Source organism: Aspergillus lentulus (assembly GCF_001445615.1).
Source record: "Aspergillus lentulus DNA, contig: Alt05, strain: IFM 54703, whole genome shotgun sequence".
Classification (NCBI taxonomy): domain Eukaryota; kingdom Fungi; phylum Ascomycota; class Eurotiomycetes; order Eurotiales; family Aspergillaceae; genus Aspergillus; species Aspergillus lentulus.
Genome location: NW_028322121.1, coordinates 312,900 through 336,492, shown reverse-complemented (window position 1 = coordinate 336,492; position 23,593 = coordinate 312,900). Strand labels below are relative to the sequence as shown.

Below are 23,593 nucleotides of genomic sequence, written 5' to 3'. Positions count from 1 at the left end.
TTGAGTAATGATGGCGAGGCTGGGTGACTAGTAAGGGTTGGCATGATTGATTTGACTCATTTGAGCTGACCATCCCACAGGGAGAATGGTTAGGCTGCCGCTACGGCCTATTAATGCGCAGCTGATAGATACAGACGTGGGATATAGTCATTTAGAATATGATCTCGCTCCTATGGAGTAAGATGTACCCAACCGCAACAGCCGAGCAGCAAACCCCAAATCATTTTCTGAAGGCTGAAGAATTCCGAAATAACAAATCCCACTCCGTCCCGTCCGAGCCTATAAAACATATCGAAAGCGAGGGTTCTACCACCATCAGCAACTGCACCGCAGGCACAAGCAACACACATACCTCGAAATCCGTCAAATCCGCCAGAACCTGCTCATCTGCGTCTCCCTGCGGCCCGACCACGCCCTCAGCATCTCGTCGCTTATTCCGTCTGATCAGCAACACCCGCAAGGCTATCGTGCACGCCATCTGACCCAACACACACGCCAGAATGAGCTTGCACCCGGTTTCGTAGACGGGTGCTTCTTTCGCCAGAAAGGCGTGCGGGCCGACGATGTTTCCCACGCAGTATGCGAGGAAAACGAGGGCGGTTGCGGTAACTCGTTTGGTGTAGCCTCCTGTGTTGCTCGAGGGCATTTGGAGGCAGAGGACGACGGATGTGACGTATGATCCGATCTAGTTGGTTAGTACCCTCCGGACCAAAAAGGGGTCATTGACGTACGATGTAGTAGCCGAAGAGGACTCCGTAGCGATTGGTTCTGGGTAGCTGCCACAGTAGACACACGCCTATCACGGTGGGGAGGAGGTAGATGACCATGATGATTGTGCGGATGTTCTTGAATCGCGAGGAGAGGTAGGTTCCTGAAAGGATGAAGAAGACCTGGAAGGCTCCTTGTGGGATGCCTAGGGCTGTTGCCAGGAGGGGACTGGAGACCAGGCCTTTGATGATGAGTTTGCCGAACTGCAGGCAATGAGTAGAGATCTCGGTAGGTAGAAGGGAGACGTACATTGGCCACACCTCCGTTACAGGTCTCATTGAGCAAGACGAAAAGGAACGCGAGCCAGACTTGGGGGTCGATGAGAGCCTCTCGGACCTGATACCACTTTATCGAGCGGTTGAGAATGCCCTGGAAACATCCGTTAACAGACTCTGTGCATCGCACATTGAGGCAAGTGGCACACCGTCTGGTTCTGCTTTCCTCTTCCAATAAGCAGTATCTTTTCCTCGATCGTGAATCGCTTCGCGGAGAGAATACTGTTTGGAAGGAAAAGCAATAAAATGCCTCCCCAGAGCACTGTCACGCCGCCGCAGATGAGGAACACTGCTCTCCAGACAGGAAATCCATTTAGCTGGCCAATAGCGAAGCTTATCAGGCCACCGAGCTTGAGGCTGTCAGATATGCTATAGAAGCTGTCCAGGTAGAGCTGCCCACCATTGATCCAATGCCATTGCAGCAATAAAAACATCCAGCCCGGAAGGGCTGTTCCTGCCGCAGATACCACATGGCAATAATCATCATGAAGCAGGGCGTAATCGGGGCTAAAACGTTAGCTATTGCAGGCCGGGCTTACGAATTGTAATACCTTCAAAGCAACCGAGGAGAAAGCGGCAGATCGCCATGCCGGTGAAATTGTTGCAGGCGGCCGTTATCATGAGAATGGCTCCCCAGGCGATACTAGCAAATGTCAGTGCTCCAAATAGACAAATGACATGCATAAAGCAAGCCTACACAAAGCATGAGATGACCGTTCCGACAGGAAGTCGCTGCGCAATCAAATTCGCAGGATACTCCCAGAAGAGATAACCTGTATTATCAGCCTAAGGGTGACCGTTGAGGAAGAGGAAGTTTACCAAAGTAGAAAATGCTGGCGAGCCAGCTATACTCATCACTGTTGATGTGGGCATCTTTAAAAAGATCGAAAACTGCACTGTAGCCGAGAGCCTATACCAATTAGTAAATAATTTCTTTCGATCGCGTACAGAAAACTCACCTGCTTATCGATATATTGCAGAGCATATGTACCGCAGAGAAGAGGCAGAAGGATCATATCAACTCGTCTTCTAATTCTCCGAGATTTGGCGGGGTCATTGAGCATCTCCTGAAGCTGAGAGTGTGAAATGCCATGCTCTCGCAGAAAAAGTTCGGCCTCGTCCAGCGAAGAGACGTGACCATTCTCTATGTCATCCTCCTTGCCAGAGACGGTTGCGAGGATGGTGTCGGTCTTGCCCTCGTCAGTTTTCTTCTCCTCGAGCAGCATTTTGATGATATCCGATATTCTCTACAGCGTTCTGAGTCTCGGTAGCTGTCCGCTGTGTCTTCCGTACTTATATCAAGTAACCCCGCTTCGGAGTACAGGGGTTCCCTGCATGATAACGCCTGTCTCTAAGCTCCAGGTCCCTGCCGGAAGCATCCAGTGATAACTCTATCAGCTTCAGCATATTGATACCCGAAATGGAAATCTAGTCGGCCATAGGCCGCTTGATACCGATATGGCGGCAATCACCAATGAGCAGGATGCAGAAGACTTGCTGGTAGACAAAGACGGACGTTGTCCGCAACTTTGTCTATGCCATCAAAGTCTTGAAAGAAAGCAAGATAACCCCACTGATCGGCCTCGTATCATGACCGCTGTTGGAGACGCTAATGATGCTGTCAAAGATAAGCCGTGTGGGGTAGTTCCACAGTGGAGGCATCTTCTGGTGAGGAGTCGAGCATCGTGGGCCTCACTATCAGCATCAAAGCGGGGAAGTGGAGAGCGAAAAGGCTGACAGAGATGTCGTAGCAGTTGCGCTGCTGAATCGATAAGGGGTTGATATTGAAGTGATCATCTGCCTTGAATTATGAGGTGGACTGCCGACAACATGTTTCTTTCTCACAGACTCATACTCCGGGCTGCTTTGCCCGTCATCCTGCTCTTCATCCTACAGCAGGGATATGCACCTTTCTCAATACAGAGCCCAGTTCTAGCATGGCTTCCGAACTCTGTACTTGATAAGCTCATTACCCGACCAACTGTCCAACTTCGCCAAAGTACCGTCGTAGGAACGAGATTGTCCGACACTTTGCGACAACCAGTTGATGCATTCCGAGGAATTTCTTATGCTCTGCCGCCGACTGGAGACAGGAGATTCCGCAGAGCCATAGCAGTGGGCTCTTCGAACGATACCATTGACGCGAGTCGGTTCGGCCCACGGTAAGTATCGAGCTTGATTGAATTCAGGACGGCTGCTGATCCAGCAGATGCCCTGGTAAACAGCTATTGAAAGTCCCTGGGGATGCCACCACTTCGGAGGATTGCCTGACAGTGAACGTGTTTCGTCCTCATGGCGCAAAAGGCAAACTACCCGTTGCAGTGTACGTGCATGGCGGAGCATATAACCGTGGTACAGGTGAGTAACCCGCAAGCAAACATGGGCAAGTCTGACTAGAACAGCTTCAATGCATAACACTGCATCAATGGTGGGATGGTCCGAGAAACCATTCGTTGCAGTAAGCTTCAACTATCGGTGAGTCGTCTTGCAAGTGATCTCAACGGACTCAGCTGAGGGATCGTTCTAGTATCGGCGCGCTGGGCTTCCTTCCTTCGACAGTATCAGCTCAGGAGGGCATACTCAATCTTGGACTGCACGATCAGATTCTTGCTTTCAAATGGGTGCAGGAGAACATTGAAGCGTTTGGCGGGGACCCCTCGCAAGTGACGCTCATCGGCTTGTCCGCAGGAGCACACTCAGTACGTTGCCTCAGGGGATATTCGGAAGACCAACACTGATATCAGCGTAGATCGCACACCATATCATGAACTATGATCTCGGCACCTCTCTCTTCCACCGAGCCGTCCTCGAATCTGGCGCAGCAACCTCCCGCGCCGTGCACCCATACAACGCCCAACTACACGAAACCCAATTCCAAGAATTCACCACAGAAGCTGGCTGCAACGACAGTCCCCAATCGGACATAATGAACTGCCTGCGCAGTCAACAATCCTCAATCATCATCAACGCCTCCTTTACCATCTTCGACCGATACAACCCCTCCATCCGCTGGGCCTTCCAACCCGTCATTGACGGCGACCTGATCAAGCGCCGCCCAATCGACGCCTGGCGCTCGAGGAAATGGAACAAAATGCCTATCCTGACCGGCTTCAACACAAACGAAGGAACATACTACGTCCCGTCCGCGGTGTCGCAGTCCTCCGAATTCACAAACTTCTTCCGCACCTTGCTCCCCGCCTACTCCGACGAGGATATCAAAACAATCGACGAGCTCTACCCAGACCCTGCGGTGTATCCGTCCTCCCCATATCTCGAAACTAGAAGCATACCTGTTGGTCCGCAGTATAAGCGCATCGAAGCCGCGTATGGTCATTACGCGTATGCCTGCCCGGTGAGGCAGACCGCGACTCTCGCCTCGGCGGGACAGGAAGAGCCCGTGTTTCTGTATCGGTGGGCGCTGAATAAGACGGTTCAAGGGGGTGCGAACCACGGTGATCAGATGGCGTATGAGACGTTTAATCCAGAGGTGCGAGGGATCTCGAGCAGTCAGGAGGATGTCGCGGGGACATTTCATGCGTACATCACTTCGTTTATTGTGACTGGGGATCCGAATGCGGTGGGAGGACGTTATGAGAATCGCACCGTGTGGAAGCCTTACGACGCTACAATGGCATCTGGACGCAAAATTATGGTCTTTGGAGATGGGAATGATGAACGTGCTGGTGGGAGTGGTACGGGTGTTGTGGCGCAGTTGGTGGAGGACGAATGGAGTCGAAGAGAGTGTGACTTTTGGTGGACCAAGGCTGGTATTTCAGACTTGAAATAAAGTTGAGGTAAAGGAGACAGTTGGAGATTTGGGAAGAAATGAAAGGAAGACTGGACAGTTTATACTATCGGAAGTGACTGTGACACCAGAGGCAGATTATTCCCACCCTACGCTCATCTAAACAATAAGCTTGGTTACGGTTACAGGTTGAACTGCCATAATGACAGGTCTCAGACGACTCGCTAAACCATATTTAGCCTAAGGGAAGTCGACTACGACTGTCACTTGTCCTTGTATTGACTGGGAATATGATTCTGGTCTTCGAAGTCAGTAGTAATCGCCGCGCTCTGATGCCCTGTTCCCACAATGTAGAGACTTCAAGCCTAGACGTGCTCATTTCACACTAACGACATGAGTTTCAGATACTTCGGATGACTCATTATAGTACTAGCGAGTTCACAACAATGTAAGAAACGGATGGACTCGCATTGTGCGACGTGTATAAGATTCGAGGGAGAGCACTTCGACTTGATGGTTCCAACACATACAAGCAAGACCATAGTGCCAGGTGCCTAGAGTATCTTTAGTTGGTACTGGTTCCCGGACACTTGGATAAGCCCAGAACCCGATGCCGCGAGGCATGGAGCGGAATCTCTGCCGTTGTTGGAACGTAATTGCAGGCACGCTGCTCTAAAGGGAATTGCCTGACTCGTGGATAGAGATCTGTCCCGAAAGAAACGAGTCATGAGCAGCCTTAATCCTTATCTTCTAAAGGTATTGTCAAATCCCTATAGACACCCAAGTGAGCAAGTCCCAGGCAACTGGACAATGAAGCGTTTCCGGGGCGATGACAAGGCACACACATACTACGAAGCACGCGTAGAGGAAGACACGTCCCCAATCCCTCAGTCACGCAGTCCAATATTCATCAGCAAATGACACGGGGTGTCATGTCATATGCAGGGGACGAAAAGATTGACAAGGCCAATGAAACTCAAAATATGTTGGCGTGCAGCCAAAATCGCCGAGGTACTTCACCACATGTCCGCTGCCAACTCATCGGGTCGCCACGTCGGAGGATGGTCCAGCTTCTATTACCCTGGCTGTTGATATGCAAAGAGGGCTTCATTTGGCCCCTAAAAGATGAAAGAAAAGTCCAATCGGATGAGGAGGATTTGTTGGAAGTCGTCGGTGTTTATGGAGGCTTTGGCAAGTCTTGGATATGACATGCATGAAGGATTAGCGTGCATCCCGCCCGATGTATACGAAAAGGGCAAAAGGACGATCGACAAAATCACCGTTAATTTGCATGAAACCAACCAACAGTTAGCTTATTGGGATAAAAATATCCCTAATATTACTCAATATAGTAGTTTAGTTGGTTTTCTGCCAGGTAAATGACACGGTTTCGGATATTAATAGGATGGTCTTCAGATGCCGGACCAATGAGGCTGCTGTGACATGATTAGCCTGTTGGAACCAGAGTACACAGCCTGGATGATGAATCCACGATGGCGGTGAGGCCCATGCGAGTTAATGGCCCTGTGTAGCCCAGATAGTAAGGAAACAGTGAGGAGCAAACATCTGATGGAGGGTGCTCTGGTCGATCCAACATCAAGAAATATGGCTATTTTTGAGCTACAGACAATAAAGCTTCCACACTATGCCTTTGTGCATCAACAGTTTGGTTATTTAAATGAGTCTCAGGCAGCCAGACCAGCTACTCTCGCTTGTACTTCAGGACAGTGACTGAAGACTAAGAATATTCACGGTCAGAGCAATTGTTCCCACCGCCCTCTCAACAAGTAAAGACACCTTTGACGTAGAAAATTCCTCCTCTCTCATCCACTATGTCCTCATTAACCAGCACTATGGCAATGGAGGAAGAACAGCGGATCACCGCAGAAGAGAAGATTCGCCATATTCTCAGGGTGTATGCCTTGGGACAGCCTCTCTTTCCTCGCGACGTTCTTCAAGACCTCAGTCGCCAGATCGATCAGGGACGTGATGAGGTGCACATTGCAGATTTAGAGGGCGTTCCTCAGAAACACAGCCTCAAGGTTCCGACTTGGTGTGCAGATTGGGCGTAAGATCTGCTGATCGTCCTAAACTAGAGCAAATACTGACAGAGTCCCAGGAATTCGTACCGCATCTCCTACTGTAGCATCCAAGCTATGACCACCGTCAACCCTTTCATGCCAGATGAGATCCTTCGTGACCAACCTCCCGTTGCGATCTGCTACACCAGAAACGACAAGAAACCCGAGAATCCTCTGCATGAAGTACGCAAGGCATTCGACAATCAGCGCGAAGTGTGGCAGACTAGTGAGGCCTGCGAGGCTCTGCAGAAGCAACTGACCACTCTGAGCCTTTCGCGTCCGATCAACAAGATTGTCTGCTTTGGACTGGGCACCTTGAGCCGCTTGAACTCCCGCAGCGCCGCACGCTCTCACACCCAGCATGCTGCCGTTGAAACCATGGTGCAAGCGCTGACGGCAAGACAAGGCAATAGGAACGAGGAAATCAGATGCTTTGCGCAGGATCCTGCATACGACGAGGTCGACACTGCACTGCTTAGAAGCATCGGTATCACCCCGCTCGACGATCCAAAGGGGTTTCTTGCAGTCGACGAATCAACCCTTGTCTTCTGCGTCAGCCCCAATGTGCCCGTGAAGCAGATCATTGCCGATGTCCAGTGGCCCGCGGCGATGATTTGGAACACTGTCAGACCTTCCGAGCCGGATGTCGCAAAGTGGGAACAGCGTGTGAGGAATGGTCAGGTAACCTGGGTTTGGTATGTTCACCGCACTTTCCGCTTAATGCACAAAGACTGACAGCTCCAGCCCCTACACCACTGATCCGGACTCTTCGCGCGTACGCAAGATGGTCAGTCATTATGTGCATGCTCCGGTGGTTGATATGGACGATTGTCTCGGGGATCTGACAATCTATATGAGATAAAAGTATTGCTGCATAGCTCGCTTTCTGGAGGAGACGTCCATGTATCAACCTATGTCTACGTGAAATGATATGGCCGTATGGATAAAATACCTAGTGAACTCGTCAGAGGTAGTGACATAGGCAAAAAGGTCCCAGTGAGACGTTTATGCCTTTAGATGACCTGCAGTTGTATGTGCCCGAATAGGCAAACAGTAGGAACTGTAGACTTGGAGTGGACAAAGGGAGCTCAAAAAGGAAATTGTATCATATCACGAGTTTCACAACTCGTCCCTCTGGACAAATAGGGTTATGCACACAACTTTAGCTTAGTAAGCAATAATTATCCAATCCGGTGCACTTCCTTATCCAACTGGCATCATCCACTTTGATCTTCACCAAATCATTCAACAGGACTACATTATCCAAACATTCATCAGTCAGCCAACATGATTTTGCTTCTTTGTCGGGATTAACTACTACATCGCTGTATACTAAACAATGACTCCCACTGATGAGTTATTTCTCCATCCACCGGATCCTCAGTTCCGGATTCGACGAAAACCAGTCTCCAATCCCCATCTCCATCAAAGCTATAGGAATGATGGTGACAGATGTTCATCACAACCGCCCAGTCCGCCTGTCAGGGGTGTAACGACGGTCCTGTCGTCGGATATTTCGACTCCAGTGCTTCCGCGCCCACCGTTGAGGTCCAAAGCATCCGCTAACACTATTGCTGACCCCTATTCTGGTCACTGCGAGAGGAACTTCAACAGCGATGGTTGGGCTTCCACCTCAGTCCAGCGCGCTGCAACGGACATGATGCCTGCGTCGGGATCCAGAATCACTCAGTCGTCCGCTTCAGTAACTGTCCAAAAAGCCTTTGGTGAAGCCCGACATTTTCTGGGTGGACTCATCAGCCGTCCTGCAGAGTCCAATAAGCATTTTACCATATTACGCCACTCACACGGCGTAGTCTTTTATCGTGGCAGTACTACATCTGTCACGATCTCTATCTTCTCTGACACCCCTCTACCTCCCGACCGTTCCTTATGGCTCCAGAACAAGGGCTGGACAGGAAAAACGGGGATGCGCGCCAAGGCTCTATTCCGACTGACAGACGACTGGCTAGACATCTCACCCACTCTGGCCTTGCGCTCGGACCAAGTAGAGCCAACCGACGAGCGGGCATGGCAGCGTGACATTGCCAAGTTTCTGAAAAAGGCTCCGTCGCGTGTGCGCGACACGCATCGCCTGCGCGAGACGGCTGTCGCACGGATCCCTGCTGAGGCCGGCGATGGGTACTTTCAGGTGGTACTATGCCAGGGACCGAAAAAGAAGGTTCTTTGTACGAGTCCAGTGTTTCGCATTCTTTCCACCTCGCTTGAACCGAGCTCGATTCGAGGCGCTAGTTTGGCTACCCTCCCGTTGGAGGTGGGTGCGATGGTGCTGGGGCTATACGCGCAGACAGCGGCGCAGACCGTCATTAGCCCGGCCACTTCGCTCGTACAATCGAAAATTCAACCTCTTAAGCCCTCCTGGGTCACACAGACTGCTGCTGAGACAGCCTACGGGATGGGCATGTCCATGCGATCAAGCGATGGCAACAGTAACCAGGACCCTGCGGCAGCAATGGCCTGTGGTCAACCGGAAGCGATCTCTTTAGAGACAGGACCGAGTCCGCCATACCCGATGAGCTTCAAGGCGCGGGCTGAAGCCATTCAAGTGGAAGGGGTCTATGACATGCAACGGATGCGACTCAGTAAGGTCCCCGATCTGATTTTGGACCGGTTACATGGCTTTTTCTTCGGCTGGGCACGACTTTTATCCGCCAAAGGGAATAGCGAATGCTCGGGTTCTCAATGGTATCAGGTCATCCTTGCCATCCGCAATCTGGATCCGTCCCAGCAGGCGCGTGTCAACATGTCCCAGGTGATGAAACGAGTCACCACCCTTCGCTTCCTGGAGGAGCTTCAACTTCCGTCTCCATCCAGAGTCGAGGTACGTGTACTTGGTTTTCTTCGACCTGATGTGCCGCCACCTCGCGGAACGAGTGAGGAGGAATTGCTGGAAGCCCGAAATGCTGCTGCTGAAGCGGCCATGTTGGCGGATGCGTGCGACGCGGCATACGCCCAGAATGTGCTGGATTGTCCAGCTTGGGGACCGGACAGTCGAAGAGGAACCGGAGTTATTGACCGCACCAAAGAGGGAGTTGAAAGCATGCGGGCACGTGGCCAGAAGATCGTTGAAAGTGTCCCACTGCATTGGTTGGGAGTGAGATCTCCTACAGCAGAGATGCGAGACCGACAGATTACTATGAATGGATTCTACGTTGTCCGCTGAGAATTTAGCTGTGTCGATAGAATCGTGGATAACGTCTCCCTGGTGCTGATATCGATAGCGGTAATTATATCTCCAGTGCAGCATGTTCTCAGAAAGTTCCATCAAAATTCCATCCCACCTGTCTCACCCACTCACTTCGGCTCGCCTTCCACCTGTGGATCATCGCCATCAACTGCTCATTCTGGCGCAAGTCTTCTAGGTTGGTCCGCTCCAAAGCGTGCCGGGCGATGTCTATATTCAAGCGCCGATACAATGGTTGCTTGTCTTCCTCGACATCACTCCCAAGTAAAAGAGCAAAAGAGGCCAGATCCCTTTCTTCCACATCGCTCACCTCCTGCTTGACAGCGTCAAACTCGACCAGCAACAAAGGATCGTCCGCGAACTTTTCCAGTAGGACCATAAGTCTTCTCCCGAACTCCATTGCCGGGTTCTTTGCGCGAGGATTGCGGTCTGGCGACGGGAGAAGCAGCATGTCCATCTGCAACCTCGACGGCAGGACAGCAGGCGACCTGTATGGATCCTCCATCCACTTTGCCGTCCTCAGCGACTCGATATTCGCGACAATCCGCTCCATAACCCCCTGCAGCAAGTCATACCGCCCAGGGTCAGATACATACCTCATCTCTCCCTTCAAGGTCGTCAATGACTCCAAACTCGTCTCTGTCGAGACCACAAACCGGTTGAGGTCCTTATCGAAACTCAACGGATGCCGACTCACTATCCCCGCGCGACAAACGTACTCCTCCACGAGATCGGGGACCGTTATGTCGTCCTCCGCCTGCGATTGTACACCAGTAGCAATACTGCCACCTATTGCGGCAAAGGGCCTACAGCTGCGCAAGTGCGACTGCAGCGTGAGCCAGTGCTTTCCCTCCGTACTGCCCCGCCAACCCTTATTCTTCGCAGAAAGCTTCTGGTTTATTGCTTCCACATGAGGGTAGTGCAGGTAAGCGAGTGCCCAGCACCTGTGTTGGTGGAGGGAGGATTTTGGGAGGCACCATCTCCATTTATCGAAGAGGGAGTGGAGGGCGCATGGGTCAAAGGTCCAGCCCTTACCGAGGGACGTGATGGCGTTGTCTTCGTCGGGAGTAAGGTGAACCTGCGATAGGAAACACCGTATCCAGCGAGTGTGCTGCCGAGCCGATTCTTCCAAAAGTGGCAGGAGGACCTTGTGCAAGTATTCTCTACGGTGTTGTTCGGGAAGGTAATCGAAGGCGGTTTCCAGGAAGCACCGGAACAAGGGGCGATCGGATACGGGGGCCACCTCCGGGAGAGGTGTCTCTCCTTTTTCAGCGGCAAGCCAGTCGGCCTCCGATATGGCTTCTCGTTCGCTCGGGCCAGAAGCGGCGTTCGCCATGGAGGCCATTGCAGCAAATACCGAAGCGAAGGCTGACGCGCGGCTGAACAGCCGCAGAACTGCCATGACAACCTCGCTACGTACATCAATGTGGTGGTTTGAATCGAAGAGACTCTGGAGTATGCCAAGACAGGTGGATATATCGATAAAGGTTGCGTCGGCGAGGAGCTGGGCGAGCATTTTGACGGTCGTGATCTTGACATAGGGCTGAGTCTTTGTCGATGGATCATGACAATCAGACGGTCGGGGCTGAGGTTTACCGGCGTTGCAGACGAAGTTGGCAAACGTGTTGAACATTTGAGCGGCGTGGTGCGGCAAGAGTCGTGCCCCTAGCTTCACTAATTTCATTTGCCGATGATACGAGGATGCGTCTGGGAAATACTTGAGGATTTGGAGCACAACATCAACAGCCACCTGCGGCTGGTCTGTCTTCTGCAGGAGCTTGATCAAATCCATCGTGACCGATAGGATGGTGGAATAGTTCGGTTGCGTTTTCTCCGAATTTTCTGTGAGCATCTTGAGCAACGAGATGACAACATCACGGAGCAGTGCCGCGGGAACGAACTTCACGCATTCCACGAGAGTTTTTGCCGCATCATGGATGGCATCCCTTTTTGCAACGGCAGTCAGAAATTCGTCTGCAAGGAAAATGGCCGGGTATCGAGGCGAGGAGACATTTTGCGGCCAGGGACGGCGTAGGATTCGCGTCGTCTGCTGGTTGAGAGTGTCGAGGTATATGAGCGCAGAAAGCGCGACTGCTTCACGCTCTGGCGTAGGCACAGAGCGTCCAGTGTGATACCAAACCCACGATGGGCTCTCCTCAGGCTGAATCTTGTCCTTGATAGTTCGATCTGCGGCATTCATGCGATAGATGAGGATCGTCCGTTCAACCTTCCGCTCTTTTGGCTCCGTGCCTGTGCTTGGAGTGACCTCAGGAGCATGGACCGGGCGAGGATCCCATTCAACCACATGATCCGTATCAAAAGGCTGTTCAAAGTATGTGGTCACCCAAAACTTTCTCGGAGGCACTGGTGGTTGAATTATGTTGACTGCATCTCGTAGGCCCTCTGCACGGGCCAAATCAGCAAGCCATTCCCTGAAAATCTCCAACTGGTCTGAATAGGGGCGCAGGGCAGCAGAGAATCTTTCCCAGATCTGCAAGAGCTCCTTTTCCTTCACTGCTTCTGAGTCATCTTCTATGACAGCTCGAATTCCATAATCAAGAGAGTCTATGGGGCAATTGTTCCTGGCAATACTAGCCGGGACAACACTCAGCATCACACTTGTGGATGGCACCATCAGATCAGCAAGTCTGGACGATACGTATGGCATATTGTCCGGGCACTTGTTAGCGAGGTGGATCAGTTGCAAACTTGGGAGGAGATATTCCAGGGGAAGTCCTCGCGGGAAACCTAGGGGTAGATCCATGATTTCGGGGTTTTCGTCCGTCCTTTTCTCAACCCAGAACTGATTCCGTTCGTACGCCATACGATCCAGGAATGGGAGGACAGCTTTATGCTCGTCGTCGAGGCTGCCAATACCATAGACTGCACCCCTGAAGCCACTCCATGTGAACTTGTCGGGGTCCTCGCTGTTTGCCAGGCGCTCGAATTCAAGAACGATAGGTAGCAAAGAGTACAGCAGAATGTCGACGCGTTCGGATTCGGTGCCTGCACTAACAAACTCAAACTCCTCGATTCTCTGGGATATTATTCCGCTAAAGAGATAGGGGATGCCGCTGGTCATATTCCTCTGGTAATGCGGCTCGCGAACAATAAGGTGTGCGATGTCCAAGTACGACCGGAGAACCTCGTTAGCCTTTTCCACTACTGCGTCCAATTCGTGCAGTGTTTCTGGCCTTCTCGGGCGTAGAATGTACGTGTGGGATAGAATTGGCGCTGTACTACTGCTGAAAAGGATATCCAATAGTCCCGGAAAGACAACCTATGTTCTTAGCGGACAGTTGAGCCGTGAGGTCTGGGATAACCTACCGGATCTCGAAAGAATCGCTTGCTCCATTCCACTGTCTCTTGAAAGATATCCAATGACTTGCTCTTGATCGCGATCTTCAAGGCCGCAGTAGCCCAGGTCAGCCTTCCTTGACGGTCTCCTTCTCTCGTTGCCCGACGTTTCGACTCCGCCAGCACTACACGCGTCAGCATTGCATGGTATGAAGATCAGAGTGGACACACCTATTCGGGTAATAGGAAGCTGACCGCTCGTATCCTCGTCGAGTTCCCAATCTATCTTCAACAAGCATTGGTCCGTCCATGTCATTCGATGCTCATTCGTCGTGGCGCCGTCTGGATCTGGAAGAAACTCTTCGCAACCGTGGATCGCCAGCATGCGGCCAAAAAGCCATTTTGCATCAGACGTGGGCAAAGCTCGCAGGGTTCCTTGTTCCCAGTACGGGAAGAGTTGGCTTTCGCGCTCTGAAGGGGGCCATGTATCGAGATCCACGTCGATGGACGGCAAGTTGCGACAAAGGATTTTGATGAAGGTCACTCGTTCTTCGCTTCGGATATCGTATAGATATCGGTCCAGATTATCGAAGAACTCTTGGGGATCCTTGCGAACATTGAATTTGCTCTCGGCCTGCTGCCGCAGTGTCTGGAGCAGCAAGTCTTCTAGCAGCTCCAGACGGGTGGAGAAGCACTTTGCGCCGTGGTGAGAAAAGATGCTCTGGAGCCAAAAGCTGCATCTAGACTCAATCTCTCCTGTGCGAGCAATAGACCACCATTGGACGATCTCGCGCGGCAGCGGGGGCTCCATGTACCAAGACCCGCGCTCCTCAATATGCTCGAAGTATGTTGGCAAGATGTGCTTGACGAACTTGAGTACGTTGTGCAAGGAAGTCTCCCTTTTCGCTGCCAGTTTTAACGTAGAGTGGATCAATTCCAGTATGTAGCTTCTTATACTGCGCTTGAAGCCAGCATTTGCAGAAAGGGCGTGGACCATGTCAAGACAGAATGCCATGCCAGGGTGAACATCGGCGGGCATGTCGGGTGGGAGGTATACAGGTACATACTCCTGCTGCGAGCGCACGAGAGCACCCCACTGGGACCAGAAGACTTTGACACGCAGATCCTCTGAGACTTGAACAGTCCCCACAACAATCCTCCGCAGTAGATCTAAGTGCAGGCTCCCTATTTCTTCCAAGCGCCGTTTGAACGAGTCCTCCTGCCGGTCTTGTCGCTCCAGATACGCAAGCACGTAGCTCTCACTGCAAAGCTGCGTCAACGGAGCAAGAGCAGGCAATAACAGCCGACCAATGATGCGATCCGACTCGGCCACAAGGTGGAGCAGCTCCTCCACGCAAGTTGAGATGACCTCGCGAGGACCCTGGAATTTGATGTCGGTGATAACCGACGCCAGGCGTTTCACTTCGGTCATGGCGAGATTAACAATGATCTTTTGGATGCCGGCCGCGGCACCGAGCAATTCCCACGTATCCTTCCATTTCCTACTGCGGAACCTGCGTCGTAGGGCGTGGATACTCGTCCTGCGGACGCCGCAGGAGACGGGGTCCGTGAGTCCAACGTGGAGGAGTTCAGGAGCATGCTTTATCGCCAGATGAAACCAGATCTCGTAGACTATCACGGGGATGGATTCACTGTGGACTTGGGAAAGCAGACGTGTGTTGATTGCGTGGATATCTGCGCTTTCAGATTTGAGCAGATCTTGGAAATGATGAGCGATGGCGGGTGGGGCCTTTTGTAAGAGGAACCTTGGCTCCAGCTGCGTTTGGAGATACATCTTATCATGTAGAGGTATAAATGGTGGTGGTTCGACTGTAATGCGGGGATGACAAGCTTATATAGCATTAGCTCTAGGATAGCTTAGCCATGCACACTAGAAGCACTCCAGCTACTGACTCACCATTCAGCCTCTTTGCTAGTCTAGTCTCTAAGAAGTGCAAGCAATGTAACCTCAGACTCAGATTAAAGTGCCAAGCCAGACGGCACAATAGTAAAATGGCCTGGATCTTATGACTCAAAGCCCTGTCCTGTAGGCGCTATGCCTCTGTAGATGGTAGTAACTATATTTGTTATGGTGTCATGACTAGTATCAATTAAATAACTTATATAAGGACGAGTGCGCTATATTATAATGTCTCAGAACCAACCTATCCCGTTCCATCTGAAGAATGTAGCAAGATTAGAAGCAATTAATTCGTGATATTCATTATGTGTGTGAGTGTAGTAGAAACTATCTACATGCAATTGCTACTAAGCAATCAAGATTATATAACCAGATCACCACCGGCTGGTATGGTCCGACACACCCCCTAATCTGTTATAATCTTGAGGCTATCACCATGACCTAATTAGGTAGTATTTAATAGTCTGAGTAATGATGCTTTTTATAGCACTTATAAGGCTTTACTAGGCCAGGCCTAGTGCCTTAAAGAAATAGTTAAATTTAATTCATCTAAGTAGTTTAGTAAGTAGATCTATAAGTATTTTATCTATACTAAGATGCTTTAAGAAGACATACTTCTTAATAATAGTATTATAAATCTAATAATAGGAGATATTAATATACTTTAAATAAGTATAGAACTATATGTTATACACCAGATTAAGTACTAGCTAGCTATCTATATAGATTAATATAGGCTAAATATTATAGAATCTAATATCTTCTAATAAATATATTAACTAGATTACCTCCTTTACAGCCTGTACTATTATGATATACTCTACTTTATAAGTAGATAAGGAGATAACTATCTAGAGCTTTAAAGCCTATAAGATTAGACTATTCCTAAATATAAAGAGATAGCCTATAGTTAAATAGTATATATTAATATAACCAGCATAATTAGTATTAATATAACTATTAATAACACCTAGTTATGCCATAACATCTTTTATATTATAGGGCCTGTAAATAATTCTAATATCTAGGGTATAATAAAAATATTAGATAAGATATATAAGATATCTAAGATATAACTTATTAGGATTTAATATATAATAGGCCAGCTTGCTAATAGCAAAGAATATATTAGGCTATGTTTAAAGTATTAGATATATAATAGATCTAATACTAGCACTAAACTACTCCTTAATATTAATATTAGCTAGCTTATTAGATTTAATAAGCTTTGCTCCTTCCTCTATAGGGGTAGTAGCTGTCTTCTATAAGTTTAGATTAAAAGCATTAACTAATTACTGGAGATATAGGCTGGCCGTGTGGGAGGGAAATCCCATGGGAAATTCCCTCCCTTTGGGAAATGGGTATCCCATATGAATTTCCCATCCCATTTTGGGATTCCCATGGGATTTCCCTAGCTTATCTAGATGGGAAGGGCTCCCAAATCCTTTAGTAAAAATGGGATGGGAAATTATTAGGGAATTCCCATATTAATTAGGGAATCCCTTTTTTTTTAGGGATTGGGATGGGATTCCCACTACTAAGGGTAAAATGGGAATAGGTCTAGTAGTGGGAATTCCCTTTCCCTTCCCATCCCTTCCCAACGGCCAGCCTATGGAGATATGCTTATTAGGATAGCTTGATTTAATGCTTCTCCCTATCATAATTAATTTTTATTCTGAGATAATAGCTTAGTGGACTAATAAGTAAAATATTAAATAGCTTACTAATAGCCTAGCATACCCCCTTAATAATTTACTCTAAGGGACCAGCTATCTCTATATTATTAATATATAGAATTAAGAGAATACTATAAGTATTAAAGAATAGGTATTTATTAACTTTTAATAGCTAGAGACCTATCTTAGCTACTCTAGTATAGAAGGTAAGATACCAGGCCCTTACTAACTACTTTAGGCTATAGAGAGGTAGTAATAGTTTGTATATATAGCTAGACTTATTATTAAAACCTTATAGCTACTTTATATATACTATCTTATTATTAAAGAACTTACCCTGTAAGAAAGCAAGCTTAATATTAGCCTTAATATAATAATAGCCTAAGATAGCTACTAGTATAAAGAATAGTCTTATAGTAGCTAGCTTTGCTGTTAGCAAGAAGGTCTAGTTAAAATTAATACTAGGTATTTATATATAGCCTTTAGCTATATACCTGGCCTTAAAGTGAATAATCTTATTATCTATACTAATTTTAATCTTATATACCTAATATCCCTTAATAGCTTTATAGCTAGAGGGTAGGGCCTTAAGAACCTAAATACCTTACTTAGTAAGATTATTAATTTCTATCTTTATAGCTTTCTACTAATTATTAGCTTTAGGAGAATTAATTACCTTATAAAATAATAAAGATTTAATAATATTAGTATAGTTATTACTAATCTAGGTATATCTAATAATAATATAATATTATATATACTTCTCCTTAATCCTTTTATTAATATACTACACCCCCTATTCTATAAGTTAGATTACTTCTAACTAGAAATACTCTAGAAGGTCCTCTACTAGCTTACTAAAGAGGCCTCTATATAGGAAGTTAGTATCCTTATTAACCTTAGGATTTACTTCTATATATATTTATAGTGTAGGAATGCTGTCCTCTAGTCTTAATAGATCTAGTATAATTAGCTTACAGCCTCTAATAATATCTTAATTAGAATTATTATTACTAGTGACCTCATTTAGATTGCAGTTAGTAGATAGAATGGTAGGTAGATTAATAAATTTACTATAGTTATTATTTAGATTACTATAGAGGTCTAGATTACTTCCTTCCTTAAAAATAACATTACAAGCATATTTGATCTTATTAGTAATAGGTATCTAGATAATATATTATTTGCCTAAGCTAGTATAGCTAACTAGATAGTAGTAAATAGTATATAGATTAATCTTAGTAATTCCCTATTTTGATCTAACCTCATCTATAATGGTTATATATCTGATAGAACTAAGAATCTATAGGAAGCTGATATTAGGCTATTTACTAAAGTAAATTTTATATAGTATAGCATTCTTACTATATATTAGGGAAATATTCTTAATTAAGATAACTCCCTTTATAATCTCACCCTAGAGCTTCTTAGGGATTATCTTATTATTAATAATAGTATATACTTTTATTAAGATAGTATAATTTATATATTTTATAATAGTATTCTAACTATAGCTATAAGGGGCAGTAAGCTCTTATTTAATTAATTTAATATAAGCCTAAGCCTGGTTCTCCTTTTTAATAAACTCTCTGCTATTATTAGTATAGATATATTAGATCTTTATATCTATATACTCCTCTTCCTTTATAAAGAGCTTAATAAGCAGTATTACTTAATATTTATATTTAAGTAAATAGACAGTCACCTAGCTATTAAATTAATTAGTAATAAATATTTAATAGTAGGTGCTAGAGATATAATCATCTAGTATATCTTAATGGCCTCCTCTAATATTAATAAAGATATACTCTCTATATTACTTAACAGGAGATATTAGTATATATCCTTTATAGACTATAGTATTTATTACTATATAAGACTTATAGGTATACTTTAGTATTAATAGCCCCTTAATATCTATTCTATTAACCATTTTAGATATATAGATAATATTAGGAATTAATAGATATATAAAATAGCAGTGCTATATCATTAAATTAACCTTATCTTTCTTTAATATATATATATTAATATAGTTGCTATATAGTGGTTCTAAAATAAGTATATATTACTTACTTAGGAACTACTATCTAGTCTAGATATTAGATATAGTATTAGAATAAAGTTTTGCTTATTCTTACTTATTATATTAGTATTAGTAATCTGCCTGTAGCTTATAATTATTTACTAAGAATAGCTAGTAATTATTACTTATCTCTAGATATTTAGGGAAGCTGATTAGCTAGGTTTAAAATAAGATATTAGGTTTTATAGGCTTAATAAGCTTATTTACCTTAATCACTATATTACTACCTATAAGCCTTAGTAGGTAGGTGTTCTTTACTATATTACTATATCTAATAACTATTTAATTAGATAGATATATAATTATAATACTATCTAGAAGAAGATTAACACCTAAGCCTCTGCAGCCTAATTAAATAGTACTAAGCAGGTTAATGTCACACCCTGGGATCTGTCTCTGCTGTTCTCTGCTAGTCAACTACTTTGGGAATGGGGTGATATAGTCCCTGGACTATATCTATTACTTGCCTGAGGCCTACCAACCAGGTAGCCTGAGTAATATGATAATATAATGATCTAAATAGGATCAAGGACAATCTAAAGGTAATATAAGAATAATAATAGTAGAGATAGAAGCAAGGCCTATTAAGTATATATACTTAATAGTAGAGAGTAACTAATAAATTAGACTAGTAATCTTTATACTTAAGTAAATGATTTATATTGAATGTAAGGAACTAAACTAAGAGTGCTAGATATAGTATAAATAAGTATCCTTATATATCTAGAGTTCCTTAGTTGGTATACCCGATAGTATATTCTTAATATAGAAGTGGTATATTGCATACCCTAATATTATAGTCTTTATATACTATTTATATACTATATTATATGTTTGCTTCTGTAAGCATAACACTTCAGTAAGTAACTACTGAACTATTTTTCTGCAGAAACCTATCTAGATTAAGCATTCCTCCAGATTACGCCCTGATCACTCTGGGATTAACTAGTGATTATTAATCCTTAGATTTCTACCTATCACACCTACCTTGCGCTAGTACAGCTATATTAGTGTTATAACATTACCTCCCCCTCTCCTAGCATTTCATCCTTAAAACTTGATTTAAAAGGATAGTGCTTCCTAGGTAGGTATGTCCTGTATTTCTTTCCTTCCTTATATTTACCTATTATGCCTAAACATTATACTAATATATTATTAGATATTCCTTAATAACCCCTTTATAACTATCCTACTGTCTATGCTGAGTAAGAGGAATATATTTATTATAATAATTTTATTTTATCTTTTTCATGCAAGCATTGCCTACTCACTAGTTAAGAGTGCATGATAGACCAAACTTATTATTATATAAAGTATACAACTTATACCTATCAGGGTTAGTTATGCAAGAAGGAGTTTCATACTGTAAAGAAGTAGGATATTTTAAAATAAGCAGAAGATAAGATTACTAATAATATTATTAAGGTAGATAATAAGCTTAAGTTATTGTATCCTAAGTTAGAGTAACTCCAGGCTTACCTAGCTAAGGTCTAATCAAAGATTATTACTGCCTTAGCTCATCATTCTCATCTTCAAAAATAATAACAGTTTCTTAAAGAGCATGGTTTCAAAATATCAGAATATAATACTAAATTATTATGGATCCTAGATGAAAAGAAGTCTTCTAAGCAGCCTAATCCTACAGCTAAAATTAAACAGCTGGCTGCGACTTCTGAGAATCCTAATTTTAATTAGATAATAATAGAGATTAATTAGATGCCCCCCTCCTTCTAGGAGAACTTTGATTTCCCTTTAAATAGTACTATTAAATGAGTTAGTAGCAGCCTATCAGGTTCTTAATAGGTTCCTATATATTTTCTGAGGTATTATAGCCTTTCTATTTCACAAGGTAGTATAGTTTTCTGCTAACTTACTTGTGATTTAGGATTTCCTTAATTTTATATTCTTATTCAGTATTATTATTAATTTCTATATTTTTAGTAATTTTTACATTCTTCAGTACTGGTTCTAATAATGAGATATAAAATACTGGATGAATTTTTAATATACTTTTTAGTAGTTATAGTTTATAGTTAACTAGTCCTAATTTTTCTTTAATAGTAAATAGTCTAATTTTCTAGTGGTCTAGTTTCTGACTTAGTTATTTTATTTTAATATTTTAATAGAGTAGGTAAACTTTCTCCCCCCTTTTTAGTTCTAGAGCACTCCCGTGCTTTTTATTATAGTAAATTACTATTTTAAGGTTTATAAATTTAATATCCCTTAAAAGTTAAGTCCTTAAATAATTAATAGTATCTACTAAATCTATAGCTTCTTCTACTATAGGTACTTTATTCCGTGGTTCACCAATTAATATGGGGTTGTATCTATAGTTAGTAAAGAAAGGTATTTCCCCTATTATTAAGTGAATGGCATTATTATATACAAACTATACTATTAGTAAGTAAACTACCTAATTATCTTACTAGTAATTCACATAGTGGCATAAGTATTATTTAATTATTTAATTTGCTTATTCTATTTATCTGTTAGCTTATAGATAATATATAGTTATAAGCCTTTACTTAATTCCCATTAAGTCCATTAATAATTACTAAAATTTTAATGTGAATAATTTATCTCTATCTAATATAATATATCACAGCATTCTATGATTAATAATCACATACCCTATAAGTAGGCTTGCTAACTATAATACTATCATTATTATTATTATTAGAATTAAATAAATAAACTTTATAAGCCTGTCAGTAACCATCATTAGGTAATTATACCCTTTTAACTCTAGTAGTAGTCTAATAAAGTTAATAGTAATCTATTCCTATAGTTTTTTTAGTGTCTCTAGTGATTGCATCTTGCCATATAGCTAGTGCCTAGCAGGCTTATCTTAGATATAAGTCTTATATTAGTGAATATATCCTTATACCTTCCTTCTTATATTTAGAAAGTAATAATTCCTTGAAATAGCTTTAGCTATTTTTTTAGTTCCTATATAACTATATATCAGGTCATTATGGTGCCTGGTAATAATCTTACTTCTTATATACTTAGGTATATAGATGAGTCCTTATAGGTATACCAATCCTTATTTATTAGTAGTTATGTATTCATTTTCTGCTGAATTCTTAAGTATTTCTTAAATAATTTTATCTTTTTTTATTACTTTAATAATTTTCTGAATAAGTAGGTCCTCTTACAGCTTAATAGTTATTATAAGAGTATAGTAGTTATATATTAATAACCCATCTTTTTATTATTTTAAGATTGCTAGCTCAATAGTTTTCCCTTAAAGTTTATAATCTAACTATTAGCTAAGTATATCAGCTTATCCATTCTCTATTCCCCTGCAGTAGATAATCTTAAAGTTAAATTATAAGAGTATCTTAGCCCATCTAGCTTGTCTTCTTATTAATTCTTTTATGGTTATGAAGAACATGAGGTTCTTATAATCTATTTTTATAATAATAGTATATTTCACTCCTTCTAGGTAGACTCTCTAGACTTTAAAAGCTACTACTATAGCTAGTAGTTCTTTATTATAGATATTATAGTTAAGTTCTGCCTGAATTAACTTTCTTAAGTAAAATATAACTAGTTATAGTCTTCCATCATCTCCTAGTTAAGTTATTCTTATTCTAATTACATAGTCTAATATATTAGTTTCTATTATTATTTCCTTATCTGGGTTATATTATACTAGAATTAGTGTACTAGTAATTTATTACTTAATTTCTTTAAAGGCTTTATTACATCCTTCATCCTATCTAAACTCTTTTTCCTTTTTGAGTAATGTGAAGAGTAAATATATAATTTTAGTATAGCCTCTAATAAATTATTAATAGTAATTAACAAGTCTAATAAACTATTAAATATATTTAATATTTTCTAGCTGTAGCTATTTAAGAATTATATTTACCTTATTTTAGTCCATGTAGATTCCTTTAGTAGATATCTAATATCCTAAGAACTTAGTCCCTTGGATATGGAATTTATACTTTTTTAACTTTAGCTTAATTTTTGCCTCCTGGAGTTCTTATAACACCTTAGAGATATACTTAATATATTCCTCTAGTATTATTAAGAAGATCAAGATGTTGTCTAAATAGACTATTATAAAGAGATATAGGTACTTATGCAGCACCTCTTTAATAAATCTTTTAAAGGATGCTAGTGCATTAGTAAGTCTAAATAGCATAACTAAATATTTATAGTGGCTGAATTTCATCCTAAATACTATTTTCTATTCTTTGCCTTTTGTAATGCAAATATAGTTATATATATTAGTAATATCCAACTTCATAAACCATTTAGCTCCTTAAATTTAATCTTAGATTTCATAGATTAATGGAAGTGGATAGCAATCCTTAATTATAATTATATTTAATAGTCTATAGTCTATATATAGTTATAGACTTCTATCCTTTTTCTGTATAAATAGTACTCTGTGCCCTGCTGGTGAGTTTAATAGTTATATCTTTCCTAGCTGGAGTTATTTATTAATATATTCCTTGAGTGCTTGAAGCTCTTTTTCTAATATCTAATATATCTTCTTGTATGTCAGTGTCATTCCTTCCTTAAGAG

At 43.3% G+C, this 23,593-nt stretch overlaps 5 protein-coding genes across 5 annotated transcripts; 3 read left to right on the top strand and 2 right to left on the bottom strand.

The window, feature by feature from the left end:
• Positions 1 to 279: 279 nt before the first annotated feature.
• Positions 280 to 2,269, bottom strand: ALT_2813 (putative MFS transporter; the record flags this gene model as incomplete). The annotated part of the gene is made up of 10 exons (XM_033559187.2): positions 280 to 306; positions 353 to 685; positions 732 to 971; positions 1,018 to 1,137; positions 1,193 to 1,393; positions 1,444 to 1,550; positions 1,595 to 1,686; positions 1,741 to 1,816; positions 1,863 to 1,953; positions 2,003 to 2,269. 10 exons carry the CDS (start codon positions 2,267 to 2,269, stop codon positions 280 to 282), a joined length of 1,554 nt encoding a protein of 517 aa, XP_033415078.2.
• Positions 2,270 to 2,873: 604 nt separating this feature from the next.
• ALT_2812 (putative extracellular lipase) lies at positions 2,874 to 4,830 on the top strand (the record flags this gene model as incomplete). The annotated part of the gene is made up of 5 exons (XM_033559188.2): positions 2,874 to 3,205; positions 3,253 to 3,401; positions 3,446 to 3,518; positions 3,571 to 3,742; positions 3,793 to 4,830. The coding sequence occupies 5 exons, from the start codon at positions 2,874 to 2,876 to the stop codon at positions 4,828 to 4,830; spliced, it is 1,764 nt and encodes a 587-aa protein (XP_033415079.2).
• A 1,790-nt stretch (positions 4,831 to 6,620) lies between these two features.
• Positions 6,621 to 7,731, top strand: ALT_2811 (SRR1 family protein; the record flags this gene model as incomplete). The annotated part of the gene is made up of 3 exons (XM_033559189.2): positions 6,621 to 6,856; positions 6,908 to 7,564; positions 7,614 to 7,731. 3 exons carry the CDS (start codon positions 6,621 to 6,623, stop codon positions 7,729 to 7,731), a joined length of 1,011 nt encoding a protein of 336 aa, XP_033415080.2.
• Positions 7,732 to 8,208: 477 nt separating this feature from the next.
• On the top strand, positions 8,209 to 10,050 carry ALT_2810 (LipA and NB-ARC domain protein; the record flags this gene model as incomplete). Its single annotated transcript, XM_033559190.2, has 1 exon — positions 8,209 to 10,050. One exon carries the CDS (start codon positions 8,209 to 8,211, stop codon positions 10,048 to 10,050), a length of 1,842 nt encoding a protein of 613 aa, XP_033415081.2.
• Positions 10,051 to 10,138: 88 nt separating this feature from the next.
• On the bottom strand, positions 10,139 to 15,163 carry ALT_2809 (uncharacterized protein; the record flags this gene model as incomplete). The annotated part of the gene is made up of 3 exons (XM_089599435.1): positions 10,139 to 13,351; positions 13,399 to 13,553; positions 13,600 to 15,163. The coding sequence occupies 3 exons, from the start codon at positions 15,161 to 15,163 to the stop codon at positions 10,139 to 10,141; spliced, it is 4,932 nt and encodes a 1,643-aa protein (XP_089456178.1).
• Positions 15,164 to 23,593: the final 8,430 nt, after the last annotated feature.